Source organism: Sparus aurata, chromosome 18 (genome assembly GCF_900880675.1).
Source record: "Sparus aurata chromosome 18, fSpaAur1.1, whole genome shotgun sequence".
NCBI lineage: Eukaryota > Metazoa > Chordata > Actinopteri > Spariformes > Sparidae > Sparus > Sparus aurata.
In genome coordinates, this window is record NC_044204.1 from 2,247,540 (window position 1) to 2,265,285 (window position 17,746).

At 39.6% G+C, this 17,746-nt stretch overlaps 1 protein-coding gene across 2 annotated transcripts; it reads left to right on the forward strand.

The window, feature by feature from the left end:
* Nucleotides 1-2,099: 2,099 nt before the first annotated feature.
* On the forward strand, nt 2,100-11,465 carry ube2d2l (ubiquitin-conjugating enzyme E2D 2 (UBC4/5 homolog, yeast), like). Of its 2 annotated transcripts, XM_030395889.1 has the most exons (8): nt 2,100-2,484; nt 6,758-6,821; nt 6,904-6,935; nt 7,054-7,131; nt 7,296-7,401; nt 8,933-9,026; nt 9,286-9,336; nt 10,905-11,465. In XM_030395889.1, exons 1-7 carry the CDS (start codon nt 2,461-2,463, stop codon nt 9,332-9,334), a joined length of 447 nt encoding a protein of 148 aa, XP_030251749.1. In that variant the 5' UTR covers nt 2,100-2,460; the 3' UTR covers nt 9,335-9,336; nt 10,905-11,465. The 2 variants fall into 2 exon arrangements, with proteins under 2 accessions (XP_030251749.1, XP_030251750.1); XM_030395890.1 differs by lacking the exon at nt 9,286-9,336 and having other exon boundaries at nt 2,104-2,484.
* The last annotated feature ends 6,281 nt before the right edge of the window (nt 11,466-17,746 follow it).

A 17,746-nucleotide genomic window follows, 5' to 3' on the forward strand; every position in this document is an offset into this window, starting at 1 on the left:
ATTGTCATATTCATTTATATTCTACGTGAACAAAATACCAGAGTCAACCTTTGAAATCCACCATGTTCCATGTGTGTGTTACTGCAGGATGTACAGTGCTCCTTCATGTGTTTTATATTCACATACTCAGACAGAAGGAAAGCCTTAGTGGTTTCCATGTGGACTGAACAGAAACAAACTCCTCACCTGAGAACTTGCATGTGCGATGGACACTTTCCTGTCTTCTTGGCCTCCGTCTCCTCACAAAGCAGAATTTCTTCTTGTGCATCCTGTAAAACAGAGATCAGGATCAAATCATACCTAGAGTACCAAAAGTAAAAGTACTCATTATGCAGAAAGGCCCATTTAGGAATAATATAACCTTCTGTATCGTTTATTTATTATTATTATCGATACAATAATGTGTTCAGTTTGATGTGACGGTGGAGGTCATTTTAATGTCTTTACATTCTGCAGGCTGCCTGGTTTCCTTGTTTAGTGTTAATCTATAATATAATGAAGTTAAAAAGTAAAATGTTTGCCTCTGAGCAGAGAATGGCAGGCTAATACTCAAGTGAAATACATGTAACTTACCTCGGAACAGTACTTGCAGCAGGTTCAGTTATCTGCAGTAGGACACATGTAGCTAACGTTAGCCGATGGCTAATGCTAAGCTTAAGCTTGTCTGTGCTAATTTCAGAGTTTAACTTTCAAGCTAATGTTAAAACCTCATTAAAATATTAATTGACGGTTAACTGTTACTGACATCATGTCTCATAAATCATAACAATGCTGCTCAACTATGTGGTTCAGGCAGACAAGTACAGAAGTGTCCGTGAAACTGTTGTGTTGTAGGTCACAAACATTCTGTCGTCAGCTCCTGAAGATGTTCAGTCAGGTGAGCGCCTGACCTCCTCCACCCCCTCCTCCTGTTTCCACCTCCTCCACCCACTCCTCATCTTCCTCCTCCACCCCCTCCTCCTGTTACACCTCCTCCACCCACTCCTCATCTTCCTCCTCCACCCCCTCCTCCTGTTCCCACCTCCTCCACCCACTCCTCATCTTCCTCCTCCACCCCCTCCTCCTGTTCCACCTCCTCCACCCACTCCTCATCTTCCTCCTCCACCCCCTCCTCCTGTTCCACCTCCTCCACCCACTCCTCATCTTCCTCCTCCACCCCCTCCTCCTGCTCCACCTCCTCCACCCACTCCTCATCTTCCTCCTCCACCCCCCTCCTCCTGTTCCACCTCCTCCACCCACTCCTCATCTTCCTCCTCCGCCCCCTCCTCCTGTTCCACCCTCCTCCTCTTCCTCCTCCACCCCCTCCTCATCTTCCTCCTCCACCCCCTCCTCCTGCTCCACCTCCTCCACCCACTCCTCATCTTCCTCCTCCATCCCCTCCTCGTGCTCCACCTCCTCCACCCATTCCTCATCTTCCTCCTCCACCCCCTCCTCCTGCTCCACCTCCTCCACCCACTCCTCATCTTCCTCCTCCACCCCCTCCTCCTGCTCCACCTCCTCCACCCACTCCTCATCTTCCTCCTCCATCCCCTCCTCGTGCTCCACCTCCTCCACCCATTCCTCATCTTCCTCCTCCACCCCCTCCTCCTGTTCCACCTCCTCTTCTTCATATCATCTTATTATTCATTCTTCATATATGAAAACATATCGAAAATATGTACAACTTTCCTCATAGCAACTTTTTCTACATTCTGATGTTTACAACAGGGTTTTAAGACCAATGTTAAGAAAACATATTTTAGAAATTAATGACGTCAACATTTTTTGCGTTTTTTTTTATTTTTTTTAGCAAAATCATAAAAGTAAATACTTAACATTTCTTGAATCGTCCCGTAAAGTTATGATGAACATGATAGATATTTAATTGGGGGGGAAGGTAGAGCTTTATTCTGTTAATATCATGACTTATAAATAAAATCAGAACTTATTTAGTCCTTAAATGTTCCAACTGAATCTATTAATGTGTTTTCTTCTTGATGATATTACACTACAAAATGTTTTGACACTTGCTTTTATTCCACCTCATCGTTATGTCGACGGCCATGTTGTTGGGTGTAGTTTTTGTGGTGCCTTGAAATAGAGTCAGAGTGAGACCTCCTGCTCCTGGTCCTCTGACAGCTGCGCTCTGTGGGTAACGGAAGACATTTTGAGCCTCTGCGGTCGGTCCGGTCCATTATTCGAGTGTCAGCCTGAAGCCGGGGCTGACGTGCGGTGGAGTGAGTCTCCACACTGAGCTTTACTCAGTGAAAAAGACAAGATTTAAGATTTAACAGTTTGTAGTTTACCCGGCATATGTGTAGCACAGCTAGCTTAGCTTAGCGCCTGAAGCCAGCCATAAAAGCTAGCAAAGTCCTAGATGCTAGTTAGTTAGCGGCACCTAGCTGGCCTGCCCTCCTCCTCCTCCTCTTCCTCCTCCACCTTCTCCTTCTCCTCGACAGCCGGTCCCTTCACGCAGACACAATGGCTTTAAAACGAATTTCCAAGGTAAAGAACCTCCTTATTATCATATTTAATTATAACCACAGTCTGACGTTGGTCGTTTTCAGATGATGTTTGTTCCGTTAGCTCTCAGCTAGCTAGCAGCGTTAGCTCGTTCTTAGTGAGACAGCTGCTGCCGATGAGACAACATTTGGTTTAAACGGTCAGATCGTAGCCGGGGTTTGGTTCAAGCTCCGAGGGGACGTGTTCAGGTATTTTCTGTGTTGTGTTCACGTGTATTGGAGTTGGTTTTGGCCGGGTTTGGACGGAGCCCCCCGCGGCGGTCTGTAAGGTCTCATATGAAACAATGGTTCAGTTTACTGAGCTGATGTTAGCTTTAGCTTCAGTGTCAGGCCTTTGACTCAGATCTTCTTTCAATTACTTCTGTTCATATCCACTTAAATAATAATCTGCAGTTATTTTAGTGACACCAGCTTTCGGTTGTCGGTTTCAGTTTCAGCTGTTCTCACCCTGAGATCTGTCCTTCAGGTTTACACTCAATAAAATGTAAGATTGTATCACATTGTACAAAAGATTTACTCAGCGGTTGATTCTGGTCTCACTTGCATGTCAATTGGGAACCTAAATTAAAACAGTCGTTGACATTGCTGAGAAGCCCGTATGATATTTCTTTAAATTCACACATTTTTAAAGTTTTTCTTGTGTTTTAAGTTTTCCTCGCATAAATCGCTCTACATAAATATGTAAGACGATCCCCCAGGTTATGTGTTAAATGGGGCAATGTTTTATCTGTGAATAACAGTCGAACAAGATTAAAAATCTGATCAAGACTCGTTGTGTAAAACCATTCATTATTATTAATTCTAGTGTTTATTTCCACTGTGTTTATATTGATACATTGTGTAGATTAATTTTCAGCCATAAAATAATCACACACTGTTTTGATAATCTCTTAGTCACTTTGAGTAATTCTTTGAGAATAAATGATTTCTTCCTCCATGTGTGATGTCGGCTTGTTAAATGTAGATATGTTCCTGTTTCTTTCCTCCTCTGTGTCTGTAAACTGAAGATCTGTTGAGTTGCGGACAATTGATTACAATCAGTTTCAGTTAGTTTGACCAAATATTCTTAATGTTGTCAAAATACGAAGATCTGAGGTGCTGCTGAACTAAAACTCTTATTCTCCAGTCATGAGGGAAGATGACTGTTTGGTACAGACTACATCTGTTATATCAGATTTTCGTGAATTCTCAGTGATGTTATTATCCTGATATCTAGAAAATCTAAAAGGAAGAATTATTATCTTAGTTTGCTATGTTTTCTCTCTTTTTTTTGTCAAATAAAACCACAACTGTACAAAAATAACAAATGCACTTAATGAATAGTGAAGAGGAAACCAGATCAACTGATGAACAGAATATTTACAACTGAATTGTTCATACATATTATCATGTGTCTTATTGACATGACATCAGTACTTCTGTTTTTAATATCAGTTATTGTCAGCACTGTTGCATCAACACAGAACCAGCAGAGCCAAATTAAACACAAAATCACCATTGCTACCGCAAGCTGTGATTTAATTTTATACAAATAATTTGCACCTATTATATTTGAACTGAAATGGGTGCACAATAATTTCCTTAAGGATGAGTAAAGTTCTGTCTTATCTCAGTTGGAACAGTGTTTCTGAACCATTTTCGAGTCACAAGATGCCATTTGGTGCATTTTTCACACGATGATAACAATAAAATAGAATTTGATGTCAGTGAGTCCTCAAGTTATTAGTGGTGTGTAGTCCAACAGTCCCTGTGTTGAGAGGAAGGAAAGATGAGTATGTTTACCCTCCCGATAAAAACTGTGCTGTAAAATTAATCGGATTCATGAGGATTTAAATGATAAACAACAATGCAAAGACTATAGCTATTCAGTTTAGTTGAAAAGTGTTCAGGATGCTGTCTGATGTGTTTTTTTAAAGATGATGCTGATCAGACAAACGTGAGTAAAAAAAACAACCTCAATAAAGTATCACAAAGGTTATTTTATTATCCTGTTCACTTCCGGTGTTTTAGTGTCTAAGAACTCAATTTAACGTAAGAATCAGGCAGCTCATGTTCTTAATGATATTTTATAAATCAATTATTATACACCTGTAATCTTTAAGAAAAACTCTGTTGTACGCAGTGAGAGATAGAAAGAGGAACCAGTGTCTCGGAGGGATTTCTAGGCAACGTATGTAGTGGAACATGACTTTATTTGTAGAAGGGATCAATAAAAACAGTGAAATATTTAATTAATAACCATAATATTGTGTGTACGTGTAATATCTGCTCTCCCAGCTGCCTCTGTCACAGTCAGTGTCTGAATTCCTGAACGCTTTCTCTCCTCAGTCAGACCTGAAAGCTGAGCTGTGTGTGAGCCCGTGTGTCACATACCAACATACAGACACACACTCTCACACTCAGAGAGAGAGAGAGAGATTGGCTTGAGGGAGACCTGCAGACTGGAAATCCAAAGCGGTCGTCCTATAAGCAGCCATGTGTTTTCTCCTGATCTGGCCTCCGACTCCTCTGTCCGCACAGTAAAAATAGAGCTGCTGCTTACACATCAATAAAGCCTGTGTGTCTCAGTTCGTTTCTAATGCTGCCTTCACATGGCACAGAGAGAGAGGGCTTCATGTGTGAGCTGCTAAAGTTCAGCCTTCAAAATAAATGTGTGTGTTGTAATGTAGGACAGCTGATCTGAGACGGTTGCAGATCCTGTTTGATAAATGACAAATGTTCGATCAATCATAAAACTAAAGCGATCAAGTCTAAAAATCAGCAATAAATTCTCCCATCGTCAACATCAGACGTTCTGCTGTTTCTCTTCCTCTACAGAGATATTAAACTGGATATCTTTGTGTTTTGGATGTTACAAACAGTGATTGTTTCTGTGAAATTGGCTCAACATGCTGCAGGAGAGCGTGGATGTCATGAAGATGCTTTGACATTAAAACAGTCTGGTTTTGGTTTAGGTTAACTCTGCTGTGTCAATCAATCAATGTCAACTAACGAACCAGGGCAAGACGTTGTGAAAAGGATCTGGTCCTTGTTGAATTCTGGTGGGTTTTAATTAAGGTGTGAAAACAAAGCACATCAATCTCATCTAAAATCTTCTGGTCATGAGGTTACTTGATGATTCTAGCTTGAGTTGCAACTATTAGTCGATTAATCTTTTAGTTAATTGAAAGAAAACTAGTGGCCAAATATTTTGATAATCAATAAATAGTTTCAGCCAAACATTGTCTGGTTCCAGCTTCCTAAATGTGAGGATTTTCTGCTTTTCTTTGTCATTTCAGTAGATTCACGGTAGATGAAGAGTCTTTGAGTTTTAAACTTCTTTTGGTTAGGTAAAAGGGGACATTTGAAGATGTCACTTTGGGCTCTGGAGGGGGGGGAAATGATCAGCATTTTTCATAATTTTGTGACTTTTTTTTTTTTTTAAGACAAAACGATGAGTTAGTAATTGTGAAAATATTTGGCAGATTAATTGATAGTAAAGATAATCGTGAGTTGCAGCTCTAATTCTGACAAGCCGTAAAAAAAAAAAAAAATATTTCGTAATAAAATGACACTGAAGACTGATAACAGGTGAGTTGGTGATAAAAATGGTAGAAGCAGGGTTCAACTAAGGGTTTCTCATTTCTGAGGAAAGTTCCTGCTGTGTACATGCAGCTTTGGTTCATTGATTATTCATTATTTAATATTTACGGTCTTGTAACCTTTAACGAATCTCAGAGCCCCTGAATCTGAACTATAACACTCGGAGGAGCCTTCAGTGATATTTTATTGATTTTTGTCGTCTTAAAGGGTTCATCAGCTTTGTACACGTCTCTACTGGCAGCTGAATACTGGATGAACCGGTTCAGTTGTTCAAAGTGTTGAAGAGCTCAGACTGAGTCAGAAGGTTTACGCTCAGTGTGTGTGTGTGTGTGTGTGTGTGTGTGTGTGTGTGTGTGTGTGTGTGTGTGTGTGTGTGTGTGTGTGTGTGTGTGTGTGTGTGTGTGTGTGTGTGTGTGTGTGTGTGTGTGTGTGTGTGTGTGTGTGACACTAAACAACCACAGACAAACATGAAGCATGTTCTATCTGCGATTTGATTGGTTCAGGACAGAATAACTTCCACCAAACAGGCAACAGACATGAACACAGTGTTCAGACTGCTCACAGCCACCATAGATCCAGTGTGAACGTTCATGTGATGAATGTCTTATTTTCCAGACGACACAATGTTAGAAACCTTAACATCCAACTCATTTAAGAATTTGTTCTGTTTTCAGGAGCTAACTGATCTGTCCAGAGATCCTCCGGCTCAGTGCTCTGCTGGACCTGTTGGAGAAGACAGTAAGACACATTTTACACATCGTGTGTTTATGTGACACACGGTAGATATTCTTTATTAACTGTGCTCCTTTCTTTTCTCCAGTGTTTCATTGGCAAGCTACTATTATGGGCCCTGTAAGTATCAAACTGAACACTGTTGATATCAGTTGCATGTTAACTGTAGTGAGGAGAGCTTGTGTGTAACGACATAAGTGTGTAACCTGTGTGTGTGTGTGTGTGTTCTCTGTTGCAGCCTGACAGTCCCTATCAGGGCGGTGTGTTTTTCCTCACTATTCATTTCCCCACAGATTATCCCTTCAAACCACCCAAGGTCAGTAAACTCCTCCACAAACTGGAGCTGCTCGAAACAATAGATACACAACATACAACACAATACAGTCACTGTAAAGTTTTAAAGTTAAACGAAGATGAAACCAAAATGACCAAGAAACACTGGAAGCTGTTCTGATCTGTTTCTCCTGTTTCCTCCTCCAGGTCGCCTTCACAACAAGAATTTATCATCCAAATATTAACAGTAACGGCAGCATCTGCTTGGATATATTGAGATCACAGTGGTCTCCAGCATTAACTATCTCTAAAGGTAAAAACTAACAATGTGAACAGCAGTCTGACTTTAACTCTGAGAGCAGAGACAGAAACAAGACCGGCCATTTAGACTCATAATCATCAATTTTACTAAAGAAAAAGAAGTGAACTAGTGAAGAGTGCTGGTTTTGTCTTTGTTAAACAGTTGTAGATCTTTTATTCAGACACAAACTTTGACTTTTTCTTTCTAAATCAAAAGTTGCTCCTTATTTATGTTGATTCCTTTCATGACTCATTTTAATCTTAAATGCTGTGTAGAAGTCAGGATATAACCTTTAGATCAGGGGTGCCCACACTTTTTTAGCTTGCGAGCTACTTTTAAAAGGACCAGGTCAAAATGATCTACCTATATACATCTATTTATTTATACATATACTAAGTATACTTTATGTAACACAATGCATAAGTGATATTGAGAGAGTAATGTAATCCTTGGTATTGCACATAAAAATTGACAGCAATAAGGCACATAGGTGACAAACAGCCATCAATGTTGCACTCAGTTTACACACTGGGAGCTGGTGGGTTTCTCCATAAAATTTTGAATGACTGAAAATTTCCTCTCCCCATGTGTATTCTTTCATGGGCAGTAATGTTAATAGCTCCTCTTTTTCAGTCATATCTGTAAACACCTGCAAATCTGCAATGTCTCTCCGAAACTGCTGTTTCAAATCCTTGGCCATTACTTCTCAGCACTGTGTAACTGTACTTGTTGATAGCTGAAGAGCTTTGATTGATGATAATAATTCTGGCTTGTTTTTAAAATCCAGAAATAAGGAGTCAGCTGCCCCAAGAAGGCCTCTTTTATCATCTCTTCATCTGACTTCTTATGCTTAATGATAGTGAGTCACCCGTAGCAATGCTTCGGTGGCGACCTTCGCTTGTGAATTCCACTGTGTGAAAAACGACTGTTTACCTGTGAATTTAGTTCCTTCACCTTTCTCTTTCACAGCTCGCTTTTCCGAGGAGGTCAGTGTTGTACTTTTTATGAGCAGCTCTAAAGTGCCTATCAACATTCCCCTTCGGAATAGCAATGCTAGTTTGACAAATCAGACAAATAGTGAAAAAAAAGTCCTCCTCCCACTCATTTTTCTTATATCCTTCTTTTGTTGATATCAGTTGAAGCCGCTAACCAGGTCACTAAGCTCACTTGTGTTTTGTAGTAGCTAGCGCGTTTGCACATTCATGGTGACCCGTGACCCGCAATGCATGACGCGTACAGGAAGAGATCTCAGACTGGCCGTCCTGTACGTCGATCAGGTTGCATAGATTCAACTTGGCTTTTCGGAGATTCATTAATTAATGTATTTTCCTGCCATGTCACGCGATTGACCCACACTACCTTAGTGATCTACCAGTCGATCCCAGTCAACGTATTGGGCACCCCAGTTGTCTTTGTTAAAATGATCCGGTCAGGGTGTAGTGTGCCGTTTTCAGCTGGACGGAGGTGCTCTGTGACCATCGACTCTGTTTAGCTGGGAAACTCTTTTCAGATGTTGCTGATGTTCTGCGTTTTCTCTCCACAGTCCTTTTGTCCATTTGTTCTCTGTTATGTGACCCGAATCCTGACGATCCGTTAGTGCCAGAGATCGCCCGCATCTACAAAACAGACCCTGTTAGGTGAGTTTATACCGATCCAATCAGAACCTACAAGAGGCTGAGCTCACATCTGCTGTTACCAATATTCAGAGGTTCAACTGCTGAATTTTGTATTTGAGAGGGGAAACGATCGTGTGTGTTCGTAGATGGTTTTCACGTTAACTTCCTTTTGGTAAAATTTACAGAAGATTTCAGAAATATTAAGAAGATTTATGAAACATTAGAGTTTCAGTAGCACCTGTTTTAGGTCTTTAACCAGAGTCCCGCTTATTGGTCTCAGGTATAACAGACTAGCCAGGGAGTGGACAGAGAAGTATGCCATGCTATGAGGGTAAGAGCTGAGCTGCCATCTGATTGGAGCAGAGTGACTCACCTGGGCTTCTCTTGTGTCTCTGAAGTCAAATTGTACCTGAAGCACGTCGATGCAAAGCATGGCTCCAAATCTAAAGACGAGTCTGAACGCTGATCTTTCATGTTTTAGCTATTTGAATAAAAACTTGAGTTATATTCCTGCAGAAGCACAAAGTTTGAATCACAGAGGAGGTTATTGTTCCACACTGCAGCAGAAACATCTGACCCTGTGTGGAGAGAGCGAGATGATTATTAAAACTGATGAATGAAAATGTTGGGCAGGAATGATTGATGAGCTAAAACATGGAAACAGTGATGTGTTCTGTTAATCCAGTGTCTCTGCCTCCTTTGAATGAATCGCTATTTTAATGGCAGCTGGTTTTTATCTGCATGAAACAAGAAGAGATATCAGTCTGAACTTGTTAAGCATCTGGTTCTGTCAACGAAAGAAAAAAACCTTTATTTTTCTATTTTTGATATTCAAATGCACACATCTCACTCCATGTCTGAAGTTTTGTCTCCAAAGTTGCTCAGACGAGCGAACATAAAATTGGTGCTTTTTTGGGAAGTTAATCGTCATTAGATGATCACAGCAGTGGTAAAAGAAGTACTCAGATCTAACCTCATCTAGATTCAGATTTAAAGAGAATGTAGCAGTACTTCAAAGTAAGAAGGACACATTTTTCAGCAGCTAAATGTATTAATTATCTTTTACAGTATTGAGCAGCATTTTAGATTGTAGCTTCTGAAATGCTGCTAATTTTAACTATTTTTAATACTGTTCTGGTATTAAATCAGTCTACAATTCATCTTTTATGTACGGAGCAAATATTTTTGTATATAAACCTTCAAAGTAACTAAAGCTGTGGGATGAATGTAGGAGAGGTAGTGCAATATGTCTTAATTGAAATAAAGAAGTGTGAATTAAAGAAGATGGCAATACTTATGTAAAAGTACTTAGTTACTTTACCCCACTGTCCTTCAAGTTCAGTTACTCGCTTGTTGTTCGATGATCCTCAGGACTTCCTGTTCATGTTGACTGATATTGAAGAACTTAGTCATCCGGTCGAAAGCTCCAGAACCAGAAAGTCGAGAATGACGCGATCGATTTGTATGTTTATTGTATCATTTAAAGGGGTAATATGTCAGAATATTGATCTTTAATTGTATGATGTCTCAGTATTGCAAAGCTTGTTAAGCACGCTAACCAGTTAGCCCCATCCCAGTCCAAAGCTCCTGTGCTAGCAGTATAAACTCAACACATGCCTGTTGCTGCAAGCTCCCTGTTCAGACTGCTGGCTGTTCAGCTAACTGAGCTATCTACCTTACAATTAGCTGCAGTTGGCACTTACTGTGGTGATTCTCACATTCTGCAGCCGTAGCTGCTGTTTCAACAGTTTAGTGGACAAAAAGAAATAAAACGAGTCGCTTGGTTTGGATGATATTTGTGCTCGCTAGCAGTTTGGTATTATTGTTTGTGTGCGTGCATGGCATCATCCAGCTCTGTGTTACCTGCTCACTGTCTCACCTGTATGTTTCTTTCTGCAGGTACAACAAGACAGCTCAGGACTGGACTCAGAAATACGCCATGTGATCCTCTTTATCTTCTCACTGCTGGAACAAACTGTTTGATTTTCTCATATGGCCACGCCCCCTCCTCATCAGCCAATAACGGCAATTTGTTCACGTTTCTTTTGTTCCCTTCGTCGACTTAAAACGCTTTTAAATTGTTGATTTGCCCTTTTTCTGCTTCCTAAACTGAATAAATAAGGTGAAGAAGGGCTGAGGACTGAGCTGTGAATGTGCCAACTGCAACACCCAACTGAAGAAACAACTGTTACAGTGAAAGACTGAAGAACATAATAATTTAATGCATGTCAGTGATTGGTTCATGTGCTGCTGAGAAAAAAGAAAAAAAGAAGGTGTTTTGGTTTTATTCTGTTCTTGATGTTTTTTGTTTTTAGACGAGAGAGCCGTTAGTTCATCCATCATCCACAACACTGTTCTCCTCTTTTTGCACTGAAGATGAAACTCAAAGCTCTCAATGGCTGATTGATAAACTAATAGCTCTGTGATGTTTTTTTTCTCAATAAAGTTGAACAAATTGCACATTTTCGCTGTACTGATTTTATTTCTGTAATCAGTGTATTTAAGGCTGCAGCTTATTTCATTATTTACAAGGTAAAAATTTATTTTTAACGAACCTTTTATGCTGTGTCCACAGAATAAAAATCAAAACTCTACAGTTCATAAAATACATTTGTGGGAAGTCTTGTTGAAGAAATCAGAAAAAATCTAATTCTTTATTTACACAATCCTTGGTCTTTAAATTTGAAAAATCCAACAGCTGTGTTAATTCAAATTTCATCAGAGCTGACACAATCAGTGATTGGTTGAAAAGGTTTGTTGTTCTTGTCATCAACTCTTAGAAACCACCTACTTCCAGTCAGTGAAGGTTACTACAGACAGAACAGAAGCACAGCTGGGCCCTGGGCTCACCGGTGTGCACAGGAGTATCCAACCTCTACATGGAAGAAGTTGAGAGCAGAGCCCCGATGACCTTCACAGGACCTGCTCCTAGACACTGGTTCAGGCAGGTGGACCACACCTGGGTCAGCATCAGAACAAGGGGAGTGGAAGCCTTCACAGAACATATAAATGCTGTGGATAGTAACATAGAGTTCACAGTGGAAGATGTCAGAGGAGACTGTCTGCCCCTCCTGGACTGAGCAGTACACACTGAAGAAGACAGAAGACCCAACATTGAAGTGCACAGAGAACCTAAACACGGATCAACTAGACTCATCACCCACAAGCTGGGTCATCAGAATCCTAAACCATCGGGCCGAGACCGTGCCCACTAAGTCCAAGGGGAAGGAGACAGAAACCTGTGGCTATCCAAACTGGACATTTGTCAGAACCTCTTAAAGACTTCCAAACCTCTGGACTGTCTTCAGGAAGAAAACAAGCAACATGCAGAGAGAGAAATAGAGGACAAGAGTGAAGGAAAGAAGAAAAGTTGGCATGAGAGTAAAAAAACACACAAAGAGTCTAAGGGGACTTGAAGTGGTTCAGACATTCACTGTCTGACAATAAGAAATATTGGAAATGAAGAAGTCAAGAACTAGAAATAACAAGGTGTCGGGAAACGGTGATGAAAATGAAAATGCAAATGAATTCATATCAGGCAAACTAACAGTTTGTAGTGTTACAGATGGCTCCCACATTAGGCCTTAAAGATTCAACATAAATGATGACAATATGCTGACGTCTAAAATGATGAGTGTTTGTTCTCAGTTTGAACAGCTTCCAGCAGTCAGCCTGTTAACCGATCCTTGTCTCCTTGAATATAACAGAGGAAACATTAAAATTCTTAACGTATGTCAACAGCTCCAGGTGACATTAAACAGCCTCCTGGTGTCACATGACACAAAGCAGGACAGGATGTTGCTAATGATCACTACATACATTTTATATCTTATTACAACAGTTAACAAATGGTTGCATGAACATGTCTGAACTTATTAACATCCTCCACCCACGATATAATTCGGAGGGAAACGATGCACAAGGAAAGATAAAGAAACAAACACACAGATATATAACAGAACATAACTTATAAAATAATAATAATAATAAATGTACGTGTGTGTATATATACAAACCTCAATTCCAATGAATAAAAAATGTAAATAAAAACAGAATACAATGATTTGCAAATCCTTTTCAACTTATATTCAATTCAATACACTACAATGACAAGGTATTTAATGTTCAAACTGATAAACTTTATTATTTTTTTGCAAATATTCACTCATTTTGATTTTCATCCCTGCAACACGTTCCAAAAGAGCTGGGACGCGCATGTTTACCACTGTGTTACATTACCTTTCCTTTTAACAACACTCCTTTCAGCATTTATGGTGCTGTCACAGATGTGCAAGTTACCCATGCCATGAGCACTAACACATTCCCATAACATCACAGATGTTGGCTTTTGAACTTTGCGCTGATAACAATCTTTGGCCCGGAGGACAGAACGTCCATGATTTTTCCATTGGTTTTCGGCCTTGCCGCTTGTGAACAGAGATTTTTTTGATCTTTTGATGATATTATGGACTGTAGATGATTAAATCCATAAATTTCTTGCAACTGTACGTTGAGAAATTTTGTTCTTAAACTGTAAGACTATTTAAGACTAGACTATTTGCTCGCACAGTTGTTCACAAAGTGGTGAACCCGATCACCCCATCCTTACTTGTGAAAGCTGTGCCTTTCGAGGATGCTCCAATACCCAATCATGGCACTTACTCACCTCCTATTAACCTGTTCACCTGTGGAATGTGAACAGGTGTTTTTTAAGCATTCCTCAACTTTCCCAGTCTTTTGTTGCCGCTGTCCAAGCTATGGACAGCGGCACATCAAACATGAGTGAATATTTATGGACAGCTATGGACAGCGGCACATCAAACATGAGTGAATATTTGCAAAAAAACAAAGAAGTTTATCAGTTTGAACATTAAATATCTTGTCTTTGTGGTGTATTCAATTGAATTTAAGATGAAGAGGATTTGCAAATCATTGTATTCTGTTTTTATTTACGTTTTACACAACGTCCCAACTTCATTGGAATTGGGGTTGTGTATATATATATATATATATATATATATTATTTATATATACACACACACATAGCACAAATAATGACACCTGCCTACACATTTGCACATACACAAGCACAGAAAGATATATATTCACACATATACACTGCAAATAAGTGTAGCAAAAATATAACACATTTGAGGAGAAAATTCTTAAAACAAGATAAATTATCTATCCATGCAGCAAGTTAAATGTACTTGTTAAATCTAAAAATAAGAAGGTCTTGACAAGTGCTCTAAAGGGTTCAAATAAGCAGAAATGGCTGATAATTAGATCAAATTACTTGAAATCAAACTTCCTACAGCACAATAATAAGTGAAATATATTGAATACAAGCAAATCATTCTTGTTTAAAAAAAATGTTTCTCAATTTTAGCAATTAAGGCTTCGGAACTGGTAGAAAAATCACCAATCCAAGTAAAAAATTATTTTATATTAGTAAAAAATTATTAAACTGTTTTTTGATACAAGTTGTCTCATCTTGAAATAAACCTAAATCCGTATTAAAACTAAAACCAAAATCCTAAAACCAGTTCTTGTTCTTAGAATATACATCTTAACCCTAAAATTGGCAGGAGTAGAAAATAAGTTGCAAAAAATTATTTAATGTTATCAATCATCTCTTTAGGCCCTAAGAAAAATATTTCCACATTCAAAATATATATACATTCAATATTTTGGATTTTATGAGTTGTATCTCCCAGGAAACGTTGCCCTATTAAGGTGTAAACAGAGCCCAAATGATGAACATATCAATTTGATGAAGATAAATTATAGATTGTTGTATTCCTTGATCATTTACATTACACATAGCACTTTTAAAGTTGATTTGATTCATTTTTACCAATCCATTTTAGTAATCTCATAACAAAGCAATCTAATAAAAAAGTGACACAAAAACAGAACATTTCATGATGAACATATTGAACTTTTTGTGCACTGAAGATTACATAAAAACAAAATAACACAGCAATTTCATTTTCTCAAATGATGCATACACAACTGAACACTAGAGAAAGTTTTATGGGTCCAGGTTTTCCATAATGGTGGGAACTCTATGAACAGTTCCCCTCATTTCCTGTCTACATTTCTTTTTTTCATGGAAAGCTTGGAAGCAGTTGCGTGGGTTTTTCGTCATATTTTATATGAATATTTGTCATTAAGTCAACATTTTTCTTTCAGAAGCTTCAAGATCACTCAAAATGCCACAAGAGTCTTCTTGTTGAATGAGAAACACCTCTGTTTATTGATTATAGCTCCTTATGTTTTTATCAATAACACTTTTATTTGTATAATGTGAGCTGAGCCGGGATGAGCCCCGTCGACTGAGCTGTCAGTCTACAAATGTAGCATCTGAGATCAGGAGGAACTAGAATCCAATAAAAAGAGGTGTGTCTCATCCAACCAGGACTGAGTTTGATCCAAGGGGTCACATGACCTGGAAGTTGTTGAAGTACCTGCAACTGATATCTATTTCAATATTTCTGTTGTTGTCCTTCTCAGATGTAGTTTGTGAAACAGCTGCAGCTCTTGATACAGTCCAACATCATGGAGACAGTGAGACATTCACTGACATTAAGAAATACAAGACGACAAGTAAACTGGAGGTCCGACATCAGCCCCCAGCACCTACTGAGCAAATATGATGTGAAATGTTCAAACAGCTTCCAGCAGTCGGCCTGTTGACTGAAGCTCTGTCTCCTGAAAAACATTACAATTCTTAACATATGTCAACAGCTCCATGTAAATGCATGTTAGACGAGTTAAAAGACGACACGTAGCGCAACAGGACGTTGGTCCTGATCACGACACTGTGTTTGTTTCAGTCCTGTCATGTGTCGCCTTTGTAGGAGACGAGAAATCTTTCCAGTTAAACAGAGTTAAGTGGATTCAAACCACCTTGAACTTGAATAAAGAAAATCCTTTCGTTCTCTTCCTCTGTAATATTCAGGAAGATGAAGGTTCAGTCAGTAGTTTGACTGCAGCAGAACTCTGAGTATGTTTCTGTTACGACCCCCTTTAAGTTAGGTCTAACATAAGACAGAACAACAAATTATGATTCAAAGGAAGGTGAATTTTATTAACTCAATCATTAAACAAAGTAAACAAACTGATGGGCCGGCCAAAATAAACAAAAGAAGAGCAGACTCCCAGACCAACCCACCAGGGCCGTCGGAACTGGGGTTAACCCTCTACCCTAAATCAACAAAGCAACTAATCCTAATTGACATAAAGCCACGAAAACTGAACTACCGTACCCATCAGAATAACATAAATCAAAGGCGTACTACCTCAGCCAGCCTCCCGGCTGACTGACAGCACTGCTGGTCCACTGGCATTTAGTGAGCAAGGTGAAGGAGAGAGACCAGAGGGAGCATGTAACAGTTTCCTTCAGGTCACATCGCTCACACAGTAGAAACACCTCTTCCCTTGGTTTTCCATGTATGCAGGCCGTACACTGTGTTGCTCGAGGTGGCTTCTCTGTGCCATAGTTTACGAATCAGAACGATGAGATGTTGATGGGAGTTTAAGACAGGGCTGACAGAGGTCACTACAGGTGAACTGGCTTAATGCAGCTGCATGCAAACAGTGCTTTAACATACAGACACGATGACTCAGTTACTGAGAAAAACACCAGCTCTTCTCAAATATTTCTGCTTTGAAGTGGAAGAAAATGGCGAGCTGAGGTCTTTGAATAAGACTTTGCTGTAAGACAATTCCCCATTAATACCATATAAACAAAGAGTAATCGGAATCTGTAAAGTAACACATAACTAAGTGTTTTAAATAAATGTAGTGGAGTAGAAATATAAAGTAGCAGAACATTGAAGTACTCAAGTAAAGTTCCTCCCAGTTGTACCGAAGAACAGAACTTCAGTGAATTGTAATTTGGCTCATTTCATCGCTGCGCTGGTTGTTGATATTTTGACACAAGTTTCATTTTTACTGCGAATGATTATCAGTCCTAAATATCAGTTTTCAGGCTGCTTGGTTTCTAATAATGGGTTATGGGCCACATGTGTCGGGCCCTGTCGCCCACACCTTGTACTACTGCTCTTTAACTTAAGGGCTTGTTCTGAATGACTCATCTGGTCTAAATTAAGGAGAAATAAAAAGATCAATGGCTCTGTTTTTAATCTGTCACAAAGATTCACTTCTCTTTTGAGACCTTGTATATGACCAGTCGTGTAGAATGAGCTTCTCCACTGCAGCTCTAAAGGGGATTTGCATGTTGGTGACAGACCAGGTCCTGTTTGCCTTTGCCGGCGGTGAACAGGCGTCAACAGGTGTGCTGCGAGGAGAGAAGCATAAATACCTGTCATAGAGACGCTCTCAGCATCAGACGGTCTGCAGGTGGAAGACAGAAGAGAAGCTGAGAGAAGCAAACATGGTCCGACTGAGCCTCATCGTCTTCGGCTGTGAGTATCCTCTCAAATGTAGTGGAGTACATACTGACTGACTGAGTAAATGTACTTAGTTACTCTCCATGACTCCATATGTGTCATTGACTTTCTTCCTACACGTATGTTGTCATTTGTAATGATGATGTCGGTGCTGAAGGTGAACTGATCCCAGGTGTAGATGTTCTGACCCTCACAGGGTCCGGACACATTCACATCTTCACATCATCAGCAGCTTTTATTTCCAATTAAGACAACTGATGATTTTATTCTTTTGTTTATATTTTTTTTAATTTGCCTCCATGCCAGCTGTCATGTTGTCAGAAG

Excerpts from the sequence above, each read along its gene's own strand:
- ube2d2l (XM_030395889.1), top strand. The coding sequence starts at position 2,461 with ATGGCTTTAAAACGAATTTCCAAG. Across the intron at positions 7,402-8,932 it reads AGCATTAACTATCTCTAAAG|TCCTTTTGTCCATTTGTTCT; the intron begins GTAAAAACTAAC and ends TTCTCTCCACAG. Across the intron at positions 9,027-9,285 it reads TACAAAACAGACCCTGTTAG|GTATAACAGACTAGCCAGGG; the intron begins GTGAGTTTATAC and ends TATTGGTCTCAG.